Genomic DNA, 17643 nt, shown 5'->3' with positions numbered 1-17643 from the left:
TTTTTTTGTATTTCACTGCCTAATTTTTTCTAATAGTTATTTTGCAGTGACTACATACAGATTAGTCCACACTTGTGCGGTTTTGGTAATCACACATTTGGTTACTGCCAAGCTAATACAATCTTTGCTCTTCAGGAAAATGAGTTTGTAAGCAACTTACTATCCCTTTCATCTCAGCTATCCGGTTCATTGTTTTTTCTGAATAAGCGGGGGACTGATAAGCATGTGTCAGAATGTCTATTGCTTCAGCTGCCCTTTTTCTCCTAGCTCTGGAGCTTTCAACAGTTTCCTGCATATGGGATCACATATGTACATAGCTAAAGAAAACATACTGTACCTTAAAACAAATGACAAAAAATAGGTACCTCGTCAAAATCTTTGTTCACTGTTCTCAGGAAGTGGTCAGATGGGTTCCTCACGTGTGGACATGGGAACCCATTTTGAGCAAAGAACTACAAGAAATGAATAAAAACAACTCTTTTAAGCTCAACATTTGTAAGAAGATTATAAGATATTAATTTACAATATAATCACCTGGGTGGCATCGGATGCTGCTCCGAAGAAGACCGTCCTGCCGTAGGCAAGCAGGCAGAGGCCGTGGAAGAGGTCAAAGACGTCGCCGCTGGGCTGGTGCATGGCGGCGACGACGGTCATGCCCTCCCTGGCAGCGATCCTGGCAATGTGGGTCATGACGTGGTAGGAGGTGGCACTGTCAAGCCCGCTGGTGGGCTCGTCTAGGAAGAGTAGCCGTGGCCTTGTGAGTATCTCAATGCAGATGGTCACCCGCTTCCGCTGCCCGCCGCTGATGCCCTTGCTCGTCTGCCCGCCGATGCGTGTGTCCATGGCGTCGCCGAGCCCCATCTCCTGAATTACAACGTCCGCATGCGCGCGCTTCTCCGCCGCCGACATCGTGTCCGGCAACTGCAGCTGCGCCGAGTAGTACATGGCCTCGCGCACCGACATCGTCGGCATCAACACGTTGTCTTGGGTCACATAAGCCTTCAGTAGAGTTCACAGCCAGTCAGTGACCGTGCAGGTCATTTGGACTACGCGTCAATCATACGCTACATCTCATTCAGTCCCAACAAATTACCAGAGTAAAATGCACAGAACCGCCATAATCATGTTATAATTAGTGAAAAACCACCAGTTTACAGAACATTGCAAAAGTCATAGCACCGGAAACTTGCGGTGGCAAAAACACGGACGTTCAGAGCAAATTGCATTGATGACATCACTAATTGATTGGGCTGAGTTGACTTGGTCTTCTTCCTCTTCCTCTCTTTCTCTGTGGCATTGTATTAAATTAAACATCTAATGTGCCGCTCAAGCGACGGCAGCGGCACAACCACCACGAGGAAAAAAGAAACAAATGCCAACGCCGGCAGCTCAACTAAGCAAAGATGACCAACACTCGCTGCACCCATCGGAGAAGAACCACCGCCCGCCAAGCACTCCGAAGTCTCGCATACCAACCAACATCTTCATGAAGAAATGCGACGACGACGCCGCTGCTGCCCGGACAAGTCCTAGGGTTTCCCCCGATACGCGGATGGCAGTGGGGAAGGGGGTATCACCGACACCCCTCAGGAGGGTCCGGCAACGCCCACGGGCGCAGCCGCGCCGGTGGCGAACGAGTCGCCAGAGATTTCTCCTGCCCCGAAACCACCACCGCCACCCCAGACAATCGGAAGCGCACCGCCCAACATGCCGCCCACCAGCCTGTGCCACCATGAATACCGCAACATTTTCACCGTTTCACTGAGGCCACTAACACGAGACTTGGAGGTAGGACCAGAAGACACCGGGCTCAGAGGCAACCGCAACACAGCCGACCGGAGGGAACAACCTCCAACGCCGCGCGGAGCCGACCGGACATGGCGACAGGGACTTGCCAGGCCACCACCGGCCTGGCCGCACCTGAGGCTCGTAGAACTCCGTCGCCGGGCCTCACCGTCGCCAGCCGAGCAGCACCACCGCCGGTAGGAGGGAGCCCCGACTCCCCCTCCAGGCGCGCGGGGAAGGGACGTCCGCCGCTGCTGGCGCCACCCGGGCACGCCGGAGGCCGCTGCCGGCGGCCGCGAAGGGAGATGAAGGAGGAGGGGGGCCAAGACCGGGAGGAGGGCAGGGGGTGCTCCGCCAACTCGGGGGACGACATGAGCGCCGGGGGAGGGGGAGGAGGAGGGGCAGAGGGAGGTTGACCGGGGGCACGCGCGCCGGCGGCCGGCGCCGGCCGGAGGGGGCGAGGGCGGCCGGCGGCGGGGAGGAACCCTAGCGCGGGTCCGAATGTTCTGTTGATCATGGCTGCTGCTTGTGGTGGTGGTTATGGCACTATTGCAGAAAAATCTAGCTATGACATGGCGAAATTTTCTATATGGGCATGGTAGCCCGATGTCACCAATATTACTCCATTGTTAAAAGATAGTGGTGATGTTATAGCCCATGTCAGCAGATTATTTGAAATACTTATGGCATGGGAAGTGATTGCACACCATCAGTGGCATATATATATATAGCTGCGTCAGAAATTTTCCGATGCCATAAGGCTGATGAAAAGTCCATGGTGTTGGCTTTCTCTGCACGCCATTTATGTAATTTGAATTCAGACGAAAAATGCTGTTGTGGCAGTGTTAAAGACCTTGAAATGAACTGATCCACAATAACTTATTTTGCTGTAAGGAAACCACAACCACTTATTTAATCTGAATCGTTGATTTAAAATCCAAAGATTAAATTTATATGATTTATGAGAATTAACATGGAGGCTTCATTGGTGCTTCCAATTAGTAAATATAAGATATAAGATAGGTAGTATTAAGTTCGAAAGAATATTAATTAAACACTCAACACAAAAATGTAGTGTCATTCATACGTTCAAATGAGAACATGGTATTCAAAAACGTTGGTCCAAGGTTTTTAACCTTCGAAACAATATAAACTAGACAGGCGCATCATAACATCAAAGAATGAGGATGGAAAATATATATCAAACTCACACAGTACATAAATAATCTCTTCTTGGTGTCGTGTGAGATGCCTCACACTGATCGATTTTTGAGAGATAACGTCAATTTTTTTTTACAGAAGTCAAGAAGTGTGTTCCGGATGCATCCAACGCCACCACCACTACATATAGTCGTGGCATGCGAAAGTTAGCCACACCGGTGTTATGTGGGCTCCACATAGTGCCACGAAAATGGACCCATAGAATATATTGATCGGGTCATGCAAACTAATGCGCCATAGCTATTAGCTTTTGTGTTGTTGTTGGACAGTGTTGCGGCTCCAGCACTAAGTTACGCCTGAATACATAGTTGGGTCCGTTATACAAGTGGCGTGCAATAATATATCCAATGCCACCACTAAGATCATAGTGATGACGTACGAAATATGTTGACGCAACTATAATTTTTAAAAATTATTGTTGACGCTTACTGGAAATGGCTCGTCACTAACTAAAGTTGTGGCTAGCAATTTCTCTATTAGTGTGGTGGCACTTGAGCCGCACATGAAGTGCTTGATGTAATTCCTCAATGAGAGAGGGGGAGGAAGAAGAAGACCAAGTCAATTGTCTCGTGGCATTTTTTCTGCCAACTTACGCTGACGCGTGGGCTTGACATTATTATCATTTTTCTGCTGGTGAGATGACTTCTGCACTGCTTTCAAAGTGATGGTTTTTCACTAAAAACAGAATTATGATGGTTCTGTGCATGTTAGTCCAAATTACCAGCAGATAAGCCATTTGAACGTTGGAACTGCTTGTTGGCTTACCGAGGTTCCAAAGGCAAGTTTCTCCCGGCGTCCATTAATCAAAATGAACCCGGTTTCAGTAACTCCAGGCCCTAGCCGTCCTGCGATGGTACGGAGATAATTCAGTTCGAGCGATAGTTAATTAAAACCAGCGAGGGTAACAAAGTTACAATTCCTCAATCGAACATATGCATGCATGCGGGCCACCCAATAAAGGACTACTAATGTTTACATCTGAATTGTTGATTGAGTAATAAATACATTTAGTTTAGATCATTAAATCACCGTTTTGAATCTTCCCCAAAAAAAGTGCAATGAATTTAAATCTTCCCAAAAAAAAGAGTGCAAATGTACTCTGGTGCTGAAAATGGCATGTGCCAGAACACCAAAATGTATATAATTATGTAATTGCTAAAATGACCGACCAATCAGAGTTTAAGTTCTAAAGTTGGCATTGGTGCGCGTATTTTTCTATATTTATTTCAACTTACAGCTATGTTTGTACAGTGAAAGAAGACGTTTCTTCGACTACAAGACGTGTGTGGTGATTCTTTTCCATTTCAAGATATTGTGCAAGAAGTACTCATAGAGTGATAGAGATGAGATAAACATGTGTGCATTAATATGATGAGTGCATATGCATGTATATACGTGTTAAAGAACCAGTCTTGAAATTGATTTGACGGTGCCCACCATAAACCGCCGTACGTGGAAGACTCCTGAAACTGGGTTTTATTTCATTCGAGAAATTAGGAAGGAAAAAAAGGTCTCACGCGTTGTTTGTAGGTTGGCTTCTCTAATCCTGTTATTAAGATTTTCTTTTGATTACTTCCAGATGGACGTGCAGCCTCTATCTATGCATGCATCACCCGAGCTGATTCGTTGGAAGTTATCCGTATCTCGTGCACACAGCTCCTTGCATGAGATACGAACCAACATGTGGTTAGATGGTTAGAAAACAATGATATTCTCAATCCATCAGAGTTAAAGTTCTGGTGCTCGCATTTATTCTGTATTTATTTTTAAAATTTTCGATGATGCATTTTTAGTGGAAAGAGACATTTTGTCGACTACGTAAAATTTTAAGATGATATGCTGGCTCGGCTCCGTCTCTGAAGATGCTCATAGGAGTAGAGTGTGCATGTGTACGTTCATACAAATGAGTATGTATGGGTTTATATGACCGTTTGCATTTGTAGTGGGTTAAAACAAAGCTCTTGCATGAGATTGAGATGGCAAAACCGTTCAGCTACAGTATTTGGCTAAAGAAGAAGAAGAATTTTATTGCATGCATGCATGGTCATGGGTGATGTTCGAGGTGACGAGCCAACCTGCGAGAGTATCAAGAAGCGTGGTCTTGCCGCAGCCGGACGGCCCCATGATGGCGAGCACCTCTCCCGGCGCCGCATGCCCGCTGATCCCGCTCAGGATGCTCACCGGTGGCCGGCGCCCCCCGCCGGCCGCCGTGACGCATACATCCTCCCACGTCAGGAACACTCCGGGGTCGTCATCCCTGCCCGCCCATCGTCGGTTTGGCGTAGGCGCCACCGCCGCTGCCGCTGTTGTCGGCGCTACTTCAACGCCGTCAAAAGCCGCCGGCCTACGCCGCCAGCCGCTCGCCCACGCGAATATTCGACTTAGCGACCAGCCTGTGCCGCCGGAGCCGGTTCGTGCATCATCTGTAGCGCCGCCCCAACGCCAGAGTGACCGTGACGGACTGGTCGTGGGCGCCCAACGTGGCAGCCGCGACGACGACACAGCCATGTCTTATTGCTTGGTTGCTTCAGAGACGGAATTAATGGAAACAAGTACTTAGAGGAGTGTCGCGCTAGCCAACATGGTCGAGCGTGAATTAATAGCCCCCAGCATGCCTGAGCAGGCCACACTAGTCGTCAACCCTAGATATATTTCGAATAAATCAATAAATCCAATTGTGGTACCCGTGGTCCGACATATCGACTATGTGACTTGGACTACTACTAGTGCCAGCATCTTCCTAAACATTAGAGCCTTTTTGAAGGTAGGAATTTGCAAGAATCATTCCTGAATTGTTTTCGTTCAAAGCATCATATTATATTATTTTTTTCTTCATAAACTTGCTTTACAGGTTCTTATACAGTTTTTTAATGAGGTAATATCAACATAAGATCATATGTCATACTTTCTGTTTTGCCCACCAATGTTTTAGAAAAATAGATGCAACGTATTTATCGTCATCTAAGTTCTAAGAATTTCTCATATTAAATTAAAGGAGGCAATAACTATTATATGTTGCATCATTTTTTCCTTATTTTTTCACTGAGTTTGTAAGAGTTTTAGCAACATATCAACCACTTTTCTCCTTATTTCTTCCACATGATTTTTGAAGAAAACTTACCAAGATGAAGTCTGCTCACAAGATCAAGCATTGATTAGGGGGAGTATTATGATTAATTAACCACATGTCAATTAAGGGATTGATCCCTCCTTGCTCTAACCACAGGCAGTTGCCTTTGGCAACTGTCGCGTTGGCTCCTTTTGGCAACTGCCATCTCTTCCGAATAGACACCTCTCCAATGAGTCTCTTCTCGTTGTATAAAAGGCATCTTCATCTAATAAAGAAACTACTGATTTGATTACGATTGATTGTCTCTCGCTTTAGATCAACAACTTGGACTACTAGTTCCAGCACTTCCCTAATCGTTAGAGCCTTTTTAAGGCAGGGATGGCTAAATGTAGGCCGTCTAGTCAGCATATCTTGTGGTCCAGATTGAGTAGCATTTTTCCTCTGAGGGATAAATTAGATAGATGCAAACATGAAAACTCACACTAGATAAAAAAAATGAAAAACATCGCCGAGGGCAATTTTCGACTTCTCAAGTGTTAATACTGCTCGATCAACGCCGTGGAAAGCTTCTTAGGATAGCTTGTGTTGTATTCCAGCTTTACGTCTTGCTTAGAGCATCTCCAGCCGTTGGCCCCCAGGGGGCGCCTAAAATCGCCGCCTGGGGGTGAGCCGGCGCAAAAATTAGGCCTGGGGGCGAGTTGGTCCCCAGCCGCCGGCCCCAGGGCCGCCCCCAGGCGCATTTGAAAATAAAATTTGTTTAGCAAAGTTCGGCACAGTTCAGCGAATTTCAGCGAAACACGATAAATTTCGGCAAACTTGGCATATATTAATATTAGACATGTTCGCCGGTTTTCATTACATAGGAAAATAGATAACTAATTAACTAAAAGAGAAACTGGCTGAACGCCGAGTAGTCGCCGTCGTCGCCGCCATCGTCGCCGCCATCGTCGGACTTCTCCTCCTTGGCGCGACCGTCCCTGGTGGACCCCTGACCGGCGTCGCCAACACGGGCTGGTGGCGGTGGCGCGTCGTCGTCGCCGCTGTCGCAGATGACGACGACCCCGCCTTCCTCGCGGCCGCGTCGGCGCTCCGCGAAGTGGCGCAGGGCGGCGCACTGGCGCTCCTTTGCCTTCTCCAGGCGCTCCTTCTCCATCGCTATGGAGTCCCTGCGCGCCCATTCTAGGGCCGCGTCGTCGTCGTTGAGCTCCGTCTTCACCGGCGCGGCCGGCTCCTTCTTCACCGGCGCGAGCCCCGGCTCCGTCTTCACCGGCGCGAGCCCCGGCTCCGTCTTTGGCTTCACGAAGTGCGGAGGAGGCGCGCCGGCGGCCCTCGTTGATGACGATGCCGGCGCTGCGAGTGCGTCGGCCGAGCGGCGTCTCCGCCGCGGGCTCAGCCTTGACGCCGAGCAGGGCCGGGGCACCGGAGGACTTGCGAGGAAGATCGAGAGGAGGAAGAAGAGGAGGAGGACCCGAACCTCCTTGGCGCCCATGGCCCGGCACGTCGGTGGTGCGCGGGGCGGCCGCCCTCGCCGGTTACGCCAACGGCGGGTTGTTGCTGCCCTCGAGGTGCGTCAGCACGCCCTCGAGTATGCGACCGGGGACGCCCCACCACAGGTGGCGCCCTCGCTGTTATTCTGGCCACCGACCACCGGCGCGTCGTTGGTGGACGCCAACCGCTGCCGCTGGCGGCGCTCGAAGTACGCCGCCCAAGCCGCGTGGTTGTCGGCGGCGTACTGGGGGAGGGAGAGCTGGGCGTCGGTGAGGGAGGTGCGGATGACCTCGACCTCCTCGGCGAAGTAATTTGGCTTGGCCACGGCGTCGGGCAACGGGGGAACGGGCACTCCCCCGTCGCTGAGCCTCCACCCCGTCGGCCCGGCGCGCATGTCCGGCGGCGCCGGGATGTTCGCCTGGAACAGGAGCCAGGATCCTGTTCGCGCAGCGAACGGCGGCCGAAGCCGTTGGCCGACGCCTCATCTTCGGGGAAACGCTTTGCCATGGCGACGGGCTCGGGAGAGGTAGAGAGGGAGAGGAGGGGCTGGGCGGCGGCGCTCGGGAGAGGTAGAGGGAGGGGCTAGGCGGCGGCAAGGGGCGGGGCTGGTGTGGGCACAGGCAAGTGAGGCCGCCGGCTATATAGCCGCGCCACGCCCGTGTGAACGCGTGTGAGGGAGGGGAGGCGTCGGCGCGCCGTCCCGTGACGCGCCGCCCGTGAGGAATCAATGGGAACCGAGGCCGTTGCGGGAAGACGAGGTGCCGTGTCGCTGACGCGGCTGGCCCGCGGCTTTTTCGCGCCAAAACAGTTCGCCCCGGCGCCCCCGGGCGCCCCCCAGCGCGCCGGGTTCGGCCTGGGTCCGCCGGCGCTGTTTTCGGCCCATGCCGGCGAAAATCGGGCTTCTGGGGACGCGACTGGGCTGTTTTTTCGGCGCCGGCGCGTGAAAATCGTCTAGGGAGGCCTTACTGGGGGGACGGCTGGAGATGCTCTTATCCTGCAAACTTTGCTTAGCTTGAAGTTGTAATAATTCTGTTGTAAATACGGATGGTTGTGGCCGAGAGCTGTAAAACGTTCATCTGATGGATGTTTTGCCTTTGCTTTAATGAAAATTGGGGCAGGGGAAACCCCTTTGATTAGGAAAATATATATATTTTTGTGAAAGGGAATTCTGTCCACCCTAGCAGCCACTACTATCCATCCATTGCTAGTCTCCCCATCATGCTTATGTGTCCACAGCCTCTGCGGCGCTGCCGACAGGAATATGTTTCCAATGAAAGACTAAAGCAAATAAAATTATTAGACATAAAGATATATAGAGATAGGTCAAGACGTTGAATAACGCTAAGCTGGACTCTATACATTGACAAGGTTTTAAAAGGATTTAAATACATAATTTGTTTTCTCCAAATGTCTCATAACATGATGCTTAGAAGAAATCAATGTGCTATGACAATTGATAAGCATGTACAGATGAGTGGATTATTGAATCCATCATTAATGTGATGATATGTATAAAGCGAAATGTTTTATGTTAGTAGCAAGTACCAAAGTGATCCTGGATTGGTTCACTAGGTAATTGATCATATAATTAAGTACTTCAGAAGGACAAATTAATTGTTCCGTGTCTACAAAGGAGATGAAGAAGCTTGTTGTAAATGTTTACACGGACACCAACTTCATGACTGTTAAGAATTATTATTATTCTATAATTGTTTGGAATAGTTTTCAAGCATGAATAATATTGTGGATTCTATAACGTAAGAATAATATGTTGAAAGCATTAGATTTTCAAAGTAATCTGAATCAAGAAGTGTCTTGATGTAGTTGGTGTGATACCAAGTGTGATGAAACCAATGCCACTGTATTATGAATGTAGTTAATCAAGAAGTGTCTTGACATAGTTGGTATGATGCCAAGTGCAATGAAACCAATGATATTGTATTATGAAAATAATGCAATTGCTCAAAGCAAAAGGAATCAAGATCCTGCATAAAATCAGATAAGACTAACACAAATATTACATGGTTTTTGAATGTGTCAAAACCGATGACGAAAACTCTAACACAAGTAAGGCATGAGCAACATTGGATAAGACCTAGGTGTTAAACAGACTATGCAACTAGATTATTGACTCTACTGTAAGTGGGAGACTGCTGGAATATGCCCTAGAGGCAGTAATATTGTATTATCATATTTCCATTTTCATAGTTAAGAGTTTATATTTCATGCTATAACTGTTACGATCCAGCAATATGTGATTCAGTGGAAAACTCACATGCACGTGTGGAATGGTAAATAATAGGTTCCTAGTCTTGCCTCTAAGACTGGCGAAGTGTTGTTGGTGATCATGTTTTCTGAAACTTAGGATATCATCAAGTGTAACGGTAGTACTAAAACTGCATTGAGAGTATGACGTTGGAAGAACAATCATATTGAATCGACCCAAACTTGTTTTTCATAATCTGGGACAATATCATTTGAAATCAATTGTTATAACATGAAGTGTTAACACGTGTTTGTAGTTCCTCATACCATGAGTGTATCATAGTCACTTCCTACCATACGGTGGACTTTGGGGCCGCTCAAACGTCATCTATAACACGGTGATCATAATGATAACTTACAGGTTCATCGGAAAATTTGACAAGGAACTAGATAACTCGAGAGTGTGATTTTATCCTCCGACTATGAAGAGATATTCTTTGGGCCCTCTCGGTGTAACGGCATCCATCATTGTCTGGCTAGACACAAGTAACTATGCCACAGTGCTGGCGGAACACATTATGAGAAAAAGGAACAAAACTACTAACAAGGATAACGGTATAGTGAGCATGTGTATGACTGAGAAGGATACCGATGCATCTCGGTTTTTGTAAAGTATCACGAAGCAAAGGTAACATCACATGATAACAAATGGTTCACTCGAATGTCATTCGTGTACTCATATGGATCGATATGGATGTACACGGTTCTGCTATCATTCATCGAATGAAGGGGTTACGTTCATGTCTATGTTTCTACCAAACCTATGGGGTCACAAGCTGAAGGTAATCATGACCTGATGAGTGAAAGTAATCCTCTCTACTCCCGTGCGGCTCTACAGCCGCACCGGGGTGACCCAAATCCGTCCGGCTAGGGCCCTCCCCCTCCTCCTCTCCCCTCATCGATGTGGGAGGGCGCCACTAGGCAAAGCCTGAGCAGTGTCGGCGGCAGTGGGGCTGTTTGACAGTGTGGCGGCGACCGATCTGGTGTCCTAGAGTGCCGATAGTGGGATGTGCTCCAGAGGCTATGCACACCAACGGTAGAGGGGCTCAAGGTTGTGGTCTGATGTCTACTACACAACCTTCTTCTTGTAGACGTTGTTGGGCCTCCAAGTGCAGAGGTTTGTAGGACAGTAGCAAGTTTCCCTCAAGTGGATGACCTAAGGTTTATCAATCCGTGGGAGGTGTAGGATGAAAATGGTCTCTCTCAAACAACCCTGCAACCAAATAACAAAGAGTCTCTTGTGTCCGCAACACACCAAATACAATGGTAAATTGTATAGGTGCACTAGTTCGGCAAAGAGATGGTGATAAAAGTGCAATATGGATGGTAGATATAGGTTTTTGTAATCTGAAAATATAAAAACAACAAGGTAACTAATGATAAAAGTGAGCGTAAACGGTATTGCAATGCTAGGAAATAAGGCCTAGGGTTCATACTTTCACTAGTGCAAGTTCTCTCAACAATAATAACATAATTGGATCATATAACTATCCCTCAACATGCAACAAAGAGTCACTCCAAAGTCACTAATAGCAGAGAACAAACGAAGAGATTATTGTAGGGTACGAAACCACCTCAAAGTTATTCTTTTTGATCGACCTATTCAAGAGTCAATAGTAAAATAACACGAAGATATTCTTTCCATTCGATCTATCCTAGAGTTCGTACCAGAATAACACCTTAATACACAAATCAACCAAACCCCTAATGTCACCTAGATACTCTGCTACCTCTTGAGCACTGCATTGGTTTTCCCCGAAGAGGAAGGGATGATGCAGCAAAGTAGCGTAAGTATTTCCCTCAGTTTTTGAGAACCAAGTTATCAATCCAGTAGGAGGCTACGTGCGAGTCCCTCGTACCTGCACAAAACAAATAAATCCTCGCAACCAACGCGATAAGGGGTTGTCAATCCCTACACGGCCACTTACGAGAGTGAGATCTGATAGATATGATAAGATAATATTTTTGGTATTTTTATGATAAAGATGTAAAGTAAAATAAAAGAAAAGTAAAAAGCAAAAGAAATAACTAAGTATTGGAAGATTAATATGATGAAGATAGACCCGGGGGCCATAGGTTTCACTAGTGGCTTCTCTCAAGGGCATAAGTATTCTACGGTGGGTGAACGAATTACTGTTGAGCAATTGATAGAATTGAGCATAGTTATGAGAATATCTAGGTATGATCATGTATATAGGCATCACGTCTGAGAGAAGTAGAACGACTCCTGCCTGCATCTACTACTATTACTCCACTCATCGACCGCTATCCAGCATGCATCTAGAGTATTAAGTTAATAAAAACAGAGTAACGCCTTAAGCAAGATGACATGATGTAGAGGGATAAACTCATGCAATATGATGAAAACACCATCTTCTTATCCTCAATGGCAATAATACAATACGTGCCTTGCTGCCCCTACTGTCACTGGGAAAGGACACCGCAAGATTGAACCCAAAGCTAAGCACTTCTCCCATTGCAAGAAAGATCAATCTAGTAGGCCAAACCAAACTGATAATTCGAAGAGACTTGCAAAGATAACCAATCATACATAAAAGAATTCAGAGAAGATTAAAATATTGTTCATAGATAGACTTGATCATAAACCCACAATTCATCTGTCTCAACAAACACACCGCAAAAAGAAGATCACATCAAATAGATCTCCACAAGAGAGGGGGAGAACATTCACTAGTAGAAAAGGGGGAACGGTCCAGGCCGGGTCAGCCCATTAGTCCCGGTTCAGTCTAGAACCGGGACCCATGGGGGCATTGGACCCGGTTCGTGAGCCCAGGGGGCCGGCCGGGCCACGTGGGCCATTGGTCCCAGTTCGTCTCGACCTTTTGGTCCCGGTTGGTGGGACGAACCGGGACCAATGGCCTCGCTCCTGGCCCACCACCATTGGTCCCGGTTGGTGGCATGAACCGGGTCCAAAGGCTCCCCTTTAGTCCCGGTTCATGCCACCAACCGAGACCAATGAGGTGCCTATATATACCCCCTCGCGTAAGAGCAGAGCACACTGCTCTGTTTTTTTCTGGCCGAGGGGGAGAGGGCTTGGTGGTGCTCTAGCTCACCTCCTATGCACACAAGGTGTTCGATGGAATGCCCGAGCCACAGTACTTAAGCTTTCTCCTCTCCAAGCTCGACCTTCAAGCTCCATTTTCCTCAATATTTGTCTAGGTTTAGCGGTCCGTCACGCCCCGTCCCCGTCTTCACCGCCATCGATCACCCGTGCCGAGCTCATCGCTGGCACCACCGTGGTGAGCCTCTTGTTCTTATCTTCTTTTTGAAAGGAAAAAAATATTCTTACTTGTATGTTTACATAGATACTTGTATTATTTTCTTACTTTTATTATTGCATCTTATATAGTGCGATGGTTTTGGCATCCGACCCCGTCGGTCCTTGTCCTGTCTATGATTCGGATGTGGTATATATATTATCTTTATAACTATTCGTTCATTTATTGTTTATGAAAATTGTGCCGACCAACGTGACATAGATTTTATTTATATAGGATGTATGTGAATCAGAAATTCCAACCGACCCTATTGTGGAGAGGTTAAATTTAGTTGAAGAAGAAAACAATTTGTTGAAGGAAAAAATAAAAAAATTGAGGAGGAGAAGATGATATTGGAGTTGCATGTTGTGGATGTCATCAATGATCACAAGATCAAGATGGATGCACTGTGCTTGAAGAATAGAAAGATTAGAAAATATGCCATTCATACCGAGGCTTGGTATCATTATGCCGTTGGATCAATTGTTACCTTGGTTGCGATTATGATCGCATTTGTTTTCGCATTGAAATGTTTTACATAGTTTGAATGTATGGTTTAATTAATTAGATGCTCTAGAGAGTTATATGTTGTTAGATGAGAACTATGTATGTACTTTGGTTTTAATGTGATGATGAACTTCTATAAATTTGGACACTTAATTATATATAACGCACGCAGATGAACCGGCAATGGATGTACGGTGACAGACACACCTCCGAGTACATTAAGGGCGTGCATGCGTTTCTCGATGCGGCTGAGGCAAACAAGCAGAATGGTTTTATGTGTTGTCCATGCACTGAATGTGGGAATACGAGGTCTTACTCTAACCAGAAAATCCTGCACTCCCACCTGCTTTACAAGGGTTTCATGCCACACTATAATGTTTGGACGAGGCACGGAGAAATAGGGGTTATGATGGAAGACGGCGAAGAAGAAGAGTACGATGACAACTATGTGCCCCCTGAATACGGTGATGCTGCAACGGGGGGAGATGGTGAAGATCAAGAGGAACCAGACGGTGTGCCCAATGATGCTGCAATGGGTGAAGCTGCTGAAGATCAAGAGGAACCAGACGATGTGCCCGATGATGATGATCTCCGCCGGGTCATTGTCAATGCAAGGACGCAATGCGAAAGTCAAAAGGAGAAGCTGAAGTTCGATCGCATGTTAGAGGATCACAAAAAAGGGTTGTACCCCAATTGTGAAGATGGCAACACAAAGCTCGGTACCGTACTGGAATTGCTGCAGTGGAAGGCAGAGAATGCTGTGGCTGACAAAGGATTTGAGAAGCTACTGAAAATATTGAAGAAGAAGCTTCCAAAGGATAACGAATTGCCCAACAGTACATACGCAGCAAAGAAGGTCATATGCCCTCTAGGATTGGAGGTGGAGAAGATACAGGCATGCCCTAATGACTGCATCCTCTACCGCGATGCATACAAGGATCTGAACGCATGCCCGGTATGCAGTGCATTGCGGTATAAGATCAGACGAGATGACCCTGGTGATGTTGACGGCGAGCCCCCCAGGAAGAGGGTTCCTGTGAAGGTGATGTGGTATGCTCCTATAATACCACGGTTGAAACGTCTGTTCAGAAACGAAGAGCATGCCAAGTTGATGCGATGGCACAGTGAGGACCGGAAGAAAGACGGGAAGTTGAGAGCACCCGCTGACGGGTCGTAGTGGAGAAAAATCAAGAGAAAGTACTGGGATGAGTTTGCAAAGGACCCAAGGAATGTATGGTTTGCTTTAAGCGTGGATGGCATTAATCCTTTCTGGGAGTAGAGCAGCAATCACAGCACCTGGCCCGTGACTCTATGTATGTATAACCTTCGTCCTTGGATGTGCATGAAGCGGAAGTTCATTATGATGCCAGTTCTCATCCAAGGCCCTAAGCAACCCGGCAACGACATTGATGTGTACCTAAGGCCATTAGTTGAAGAACTTTTACAGCTGTGGAATGGAAACGGTGTACGTACATGGGATGAGCACAGACAGGAGGAATTTAACCTAAAGACGTTGATGTTCATGACCATCAATGATTGGCCCGCTCTCAGTAACCTTTCAGGACAGACAAACAAAGGATACCACACATGCATGCACTGTTTAGATGACACTGAAAGTATATACCTGAACAAATGCAGGAAGAATGTGTACCTGAGCCATCGTCGATTTCTTCCGACCAACCATCAATGTTGAGAGAAAGGCAAGCATTTCAAAGGCGAGGTAGATCACCGGAAGAAGCCCGCCATGCGTACCGGTGATCACGTACTTGCTATGGTCAATGATTTACATGTAATCTTTGGAAAGGGTCCCAGCGGACTAGCTGTTCTGAATGACGCTGAGGGACACACACCCATGTGGAAGAAGAAATCTATATTTTGGGACCTACCCTACTGGAAAGACCTAGAGGTCCGCTCTTCAATCGACGTGATGCACGTGATGAAGAACCTTTGCGTGAACCTGCTAGGCTTCTTGGGCGTGTATGGGAAGACAAAAGATACACCTGAGGCACGGCAGGACCTGCAATGTTTGCACGAAAAAGACGGCATGCCTCCGAAGCAGTATAAAGGTCCTGCCAGCTACGCTCTTACGAAAGAAGAGAAAGAAATCTTCTTTGAATGCCTGCTCAGTATGAAGGTCACGACTGGCTTCTCGTCGAATATAAAGGGAATAATAAATATGCCAGAGAAAAAGTTTTAGAACCTAAAGTCTCATGATTGCTACGTGATTATGACGCAACTGCTTCCGGTTGCATTGAGGGGGCTTCTACCAGAAAACGTCCGATTAGCCATTGTGAAGCTATGTGCATTCCTCAATGCAATCTCTCAGAAGGTGATCGATCCAGAAATCGTACCAAGGCTAAGGAGTGATGTGGTGCAATGTCTTGTCAGTTTCGAGCTGGTGTTCCCACCATCCTTCTTCAATATCATGACGCACGTCCTAGTTCATCTAGTCGACGAGATTGTCATCCTGGGGCCCATATTTCTACACAATATGTTCCCCTTTGAGAGGTTCACGTGAGTCCTAAAGAAGTATGTCCGTAACCGCACTAGGCCAGAAGGAAGTATCTCCATGGGCCATCAAACAGAGGATGTTATCGGGTTTTGTGTTGACTTCATTCCTGGCCTTAAGAAGATAGGTCTCCCTAAATCGCGGTATGAGGGGAGACTGACTGGAAAAGGCACTCTTGGAAGTGACTCAATAATATGCAGGGACGGATATTCTTGGTCTCAAGCACACTACACAGTTCTACAGAACTCTACCTTGGTGACCCCGTATGTCGATGAACACAAGAACAATCTGCGCTCGAAACACCCGGAGCAGTGCGACGACTGGATTACATGTGAACACATCAGGACTTTCAGCAGTTGGTTGGAAACATGTCTCAGAGGTGAAAACACTGTTTGTGATGAGCTGTACTTGTTGTACAGGGGACCATCTTTGACTGTATTGACTTACAAAGGATACGAGATAAATGGGAACACATTTTACACGATCGCCCAAGATCAAAAGAGCACCAACCAAAACAGCGGTGTCCAGTTTGATGCAGCAACCGAGAGCGGAAAGGACACATATTATGGTTACATAGTGGACATATGGGAACTTGACTACGGACATGATTTTAAGGTCCCTTTGTTTAAGTGCATATGGGTCAACTGTCAGGAGGCGGGGTACAGGTAGACCCACAGTACGGAATGACAACAGTGGATTTGAAAAATCTTGGGTACACTGACAAACCGTTCGTCTTAGCCAATGATGTGGCACAGGTTATCTATGTGAAGGACATGTATCCAAACCGAGAAAAAGAAAAGATAAGGAAGCGAATACATCATACAATGAGCCAAAGCGCCACATAGTTCTTTCAGGAAAAAGGGATATCCTGAGAGTGGAGGGCAAGACAGACATGTTTGAAGATTATGAAAAGTTTCATGAAATTCCTCCCTTAAATGTCAAGGCTGACCCAAGCATCCTGATAAACGATGAAGATTATCCATGGTTACGGCGCAATAAGCAAAGGACACAAGCGAAGAAAAAGTGAAGACTTTCTTCCGCAACTATTATGATGATACCATGCCAACTTTGTAACACACGAGTATGCTATGCCAACTTTTTCAGAGTTCATTTGAAAACTATGAATTTAGGTCGAATTTTCTCTATAGGTGCATCTATGTTCATTTTTTAGTAAAGTTAATCACAAACTTGTGATTCACACAAATTTCAAAGAATTCAAATTTTAACTATTCAAATTTGAAAACTAATGGCACTAACAGAAAGTTTATAATTTTTCTAAAACTAATGGCACTAACAGAAAGTTTATAATTTTGCTGACCTAAAAGCAAAAAGAATTAAAAAATAAAGCAAAAAACAAAAGAAAATAAATAATACAGAAAACAAAACAAAAAAACTAAAAATAAAATAAAAATAGCAACAATAAGTATTTTGTTGTAAGTAGAAACAAAATAAAATAAATAAGGCAACAAAGAAAACAAAAAAACTAAAAAAGTGTTTTCAAATTTTAAAAATAATGGCAC

General features: G+C 46.4%; 1 protein-coding gene across 1 annotated transcript in view; it reads right to left on the bottom strand.

Moving 5' to 3' along the window:
• Positions 1-5514, bottom strand: part of LOC119283752 (ABC transporter G family member 11-like) — an 8101-nt gene extending 2587 nt beyond the window's left edge. The window contains exons 1-5 of the mRNA XM_037563166.1: positions 5082-5514; positions 3772-3851; positions 535-999; positions 366-452; positions 161-289 (exon numbers count right to left, since the gene is read on the bottom strand). Coding sequence (XP_037419063.1) covers positions 161-289; positions 366-452; positions 535-999; positions 3772-3851; positions 5082-5514 — 1194 coding nt within the window. The remainder of the gene's footprint in view (positions 1-160; positions 290-365; positions 453-534; positions 1000-3771; positions 3852-5081) is intronic.
• Between the last annotated feature and the right edge of the window lie 12129 nt (positions 5515-17643).

This window comes from Triticum dicoccoides, chromosome 4A (genome assembly GCF_002162155.2).
Source record: "Triticum dicoccoides isolate Atlit2015 ecotype Zavitan chromosome 4A, WEW_v2.0, whole genome shotgun sequence".
In the NCBI taxonomy this organism is placed as follows: Eukaryota; Viridiplantae; Streptophyta; class Magnoliopsida; order Poales; family Poaceae; genus Triticum; species Triticum dicoccoides.
This window is presented reverse-complemented; position numbering and strand designations above follow the sequence as displayed.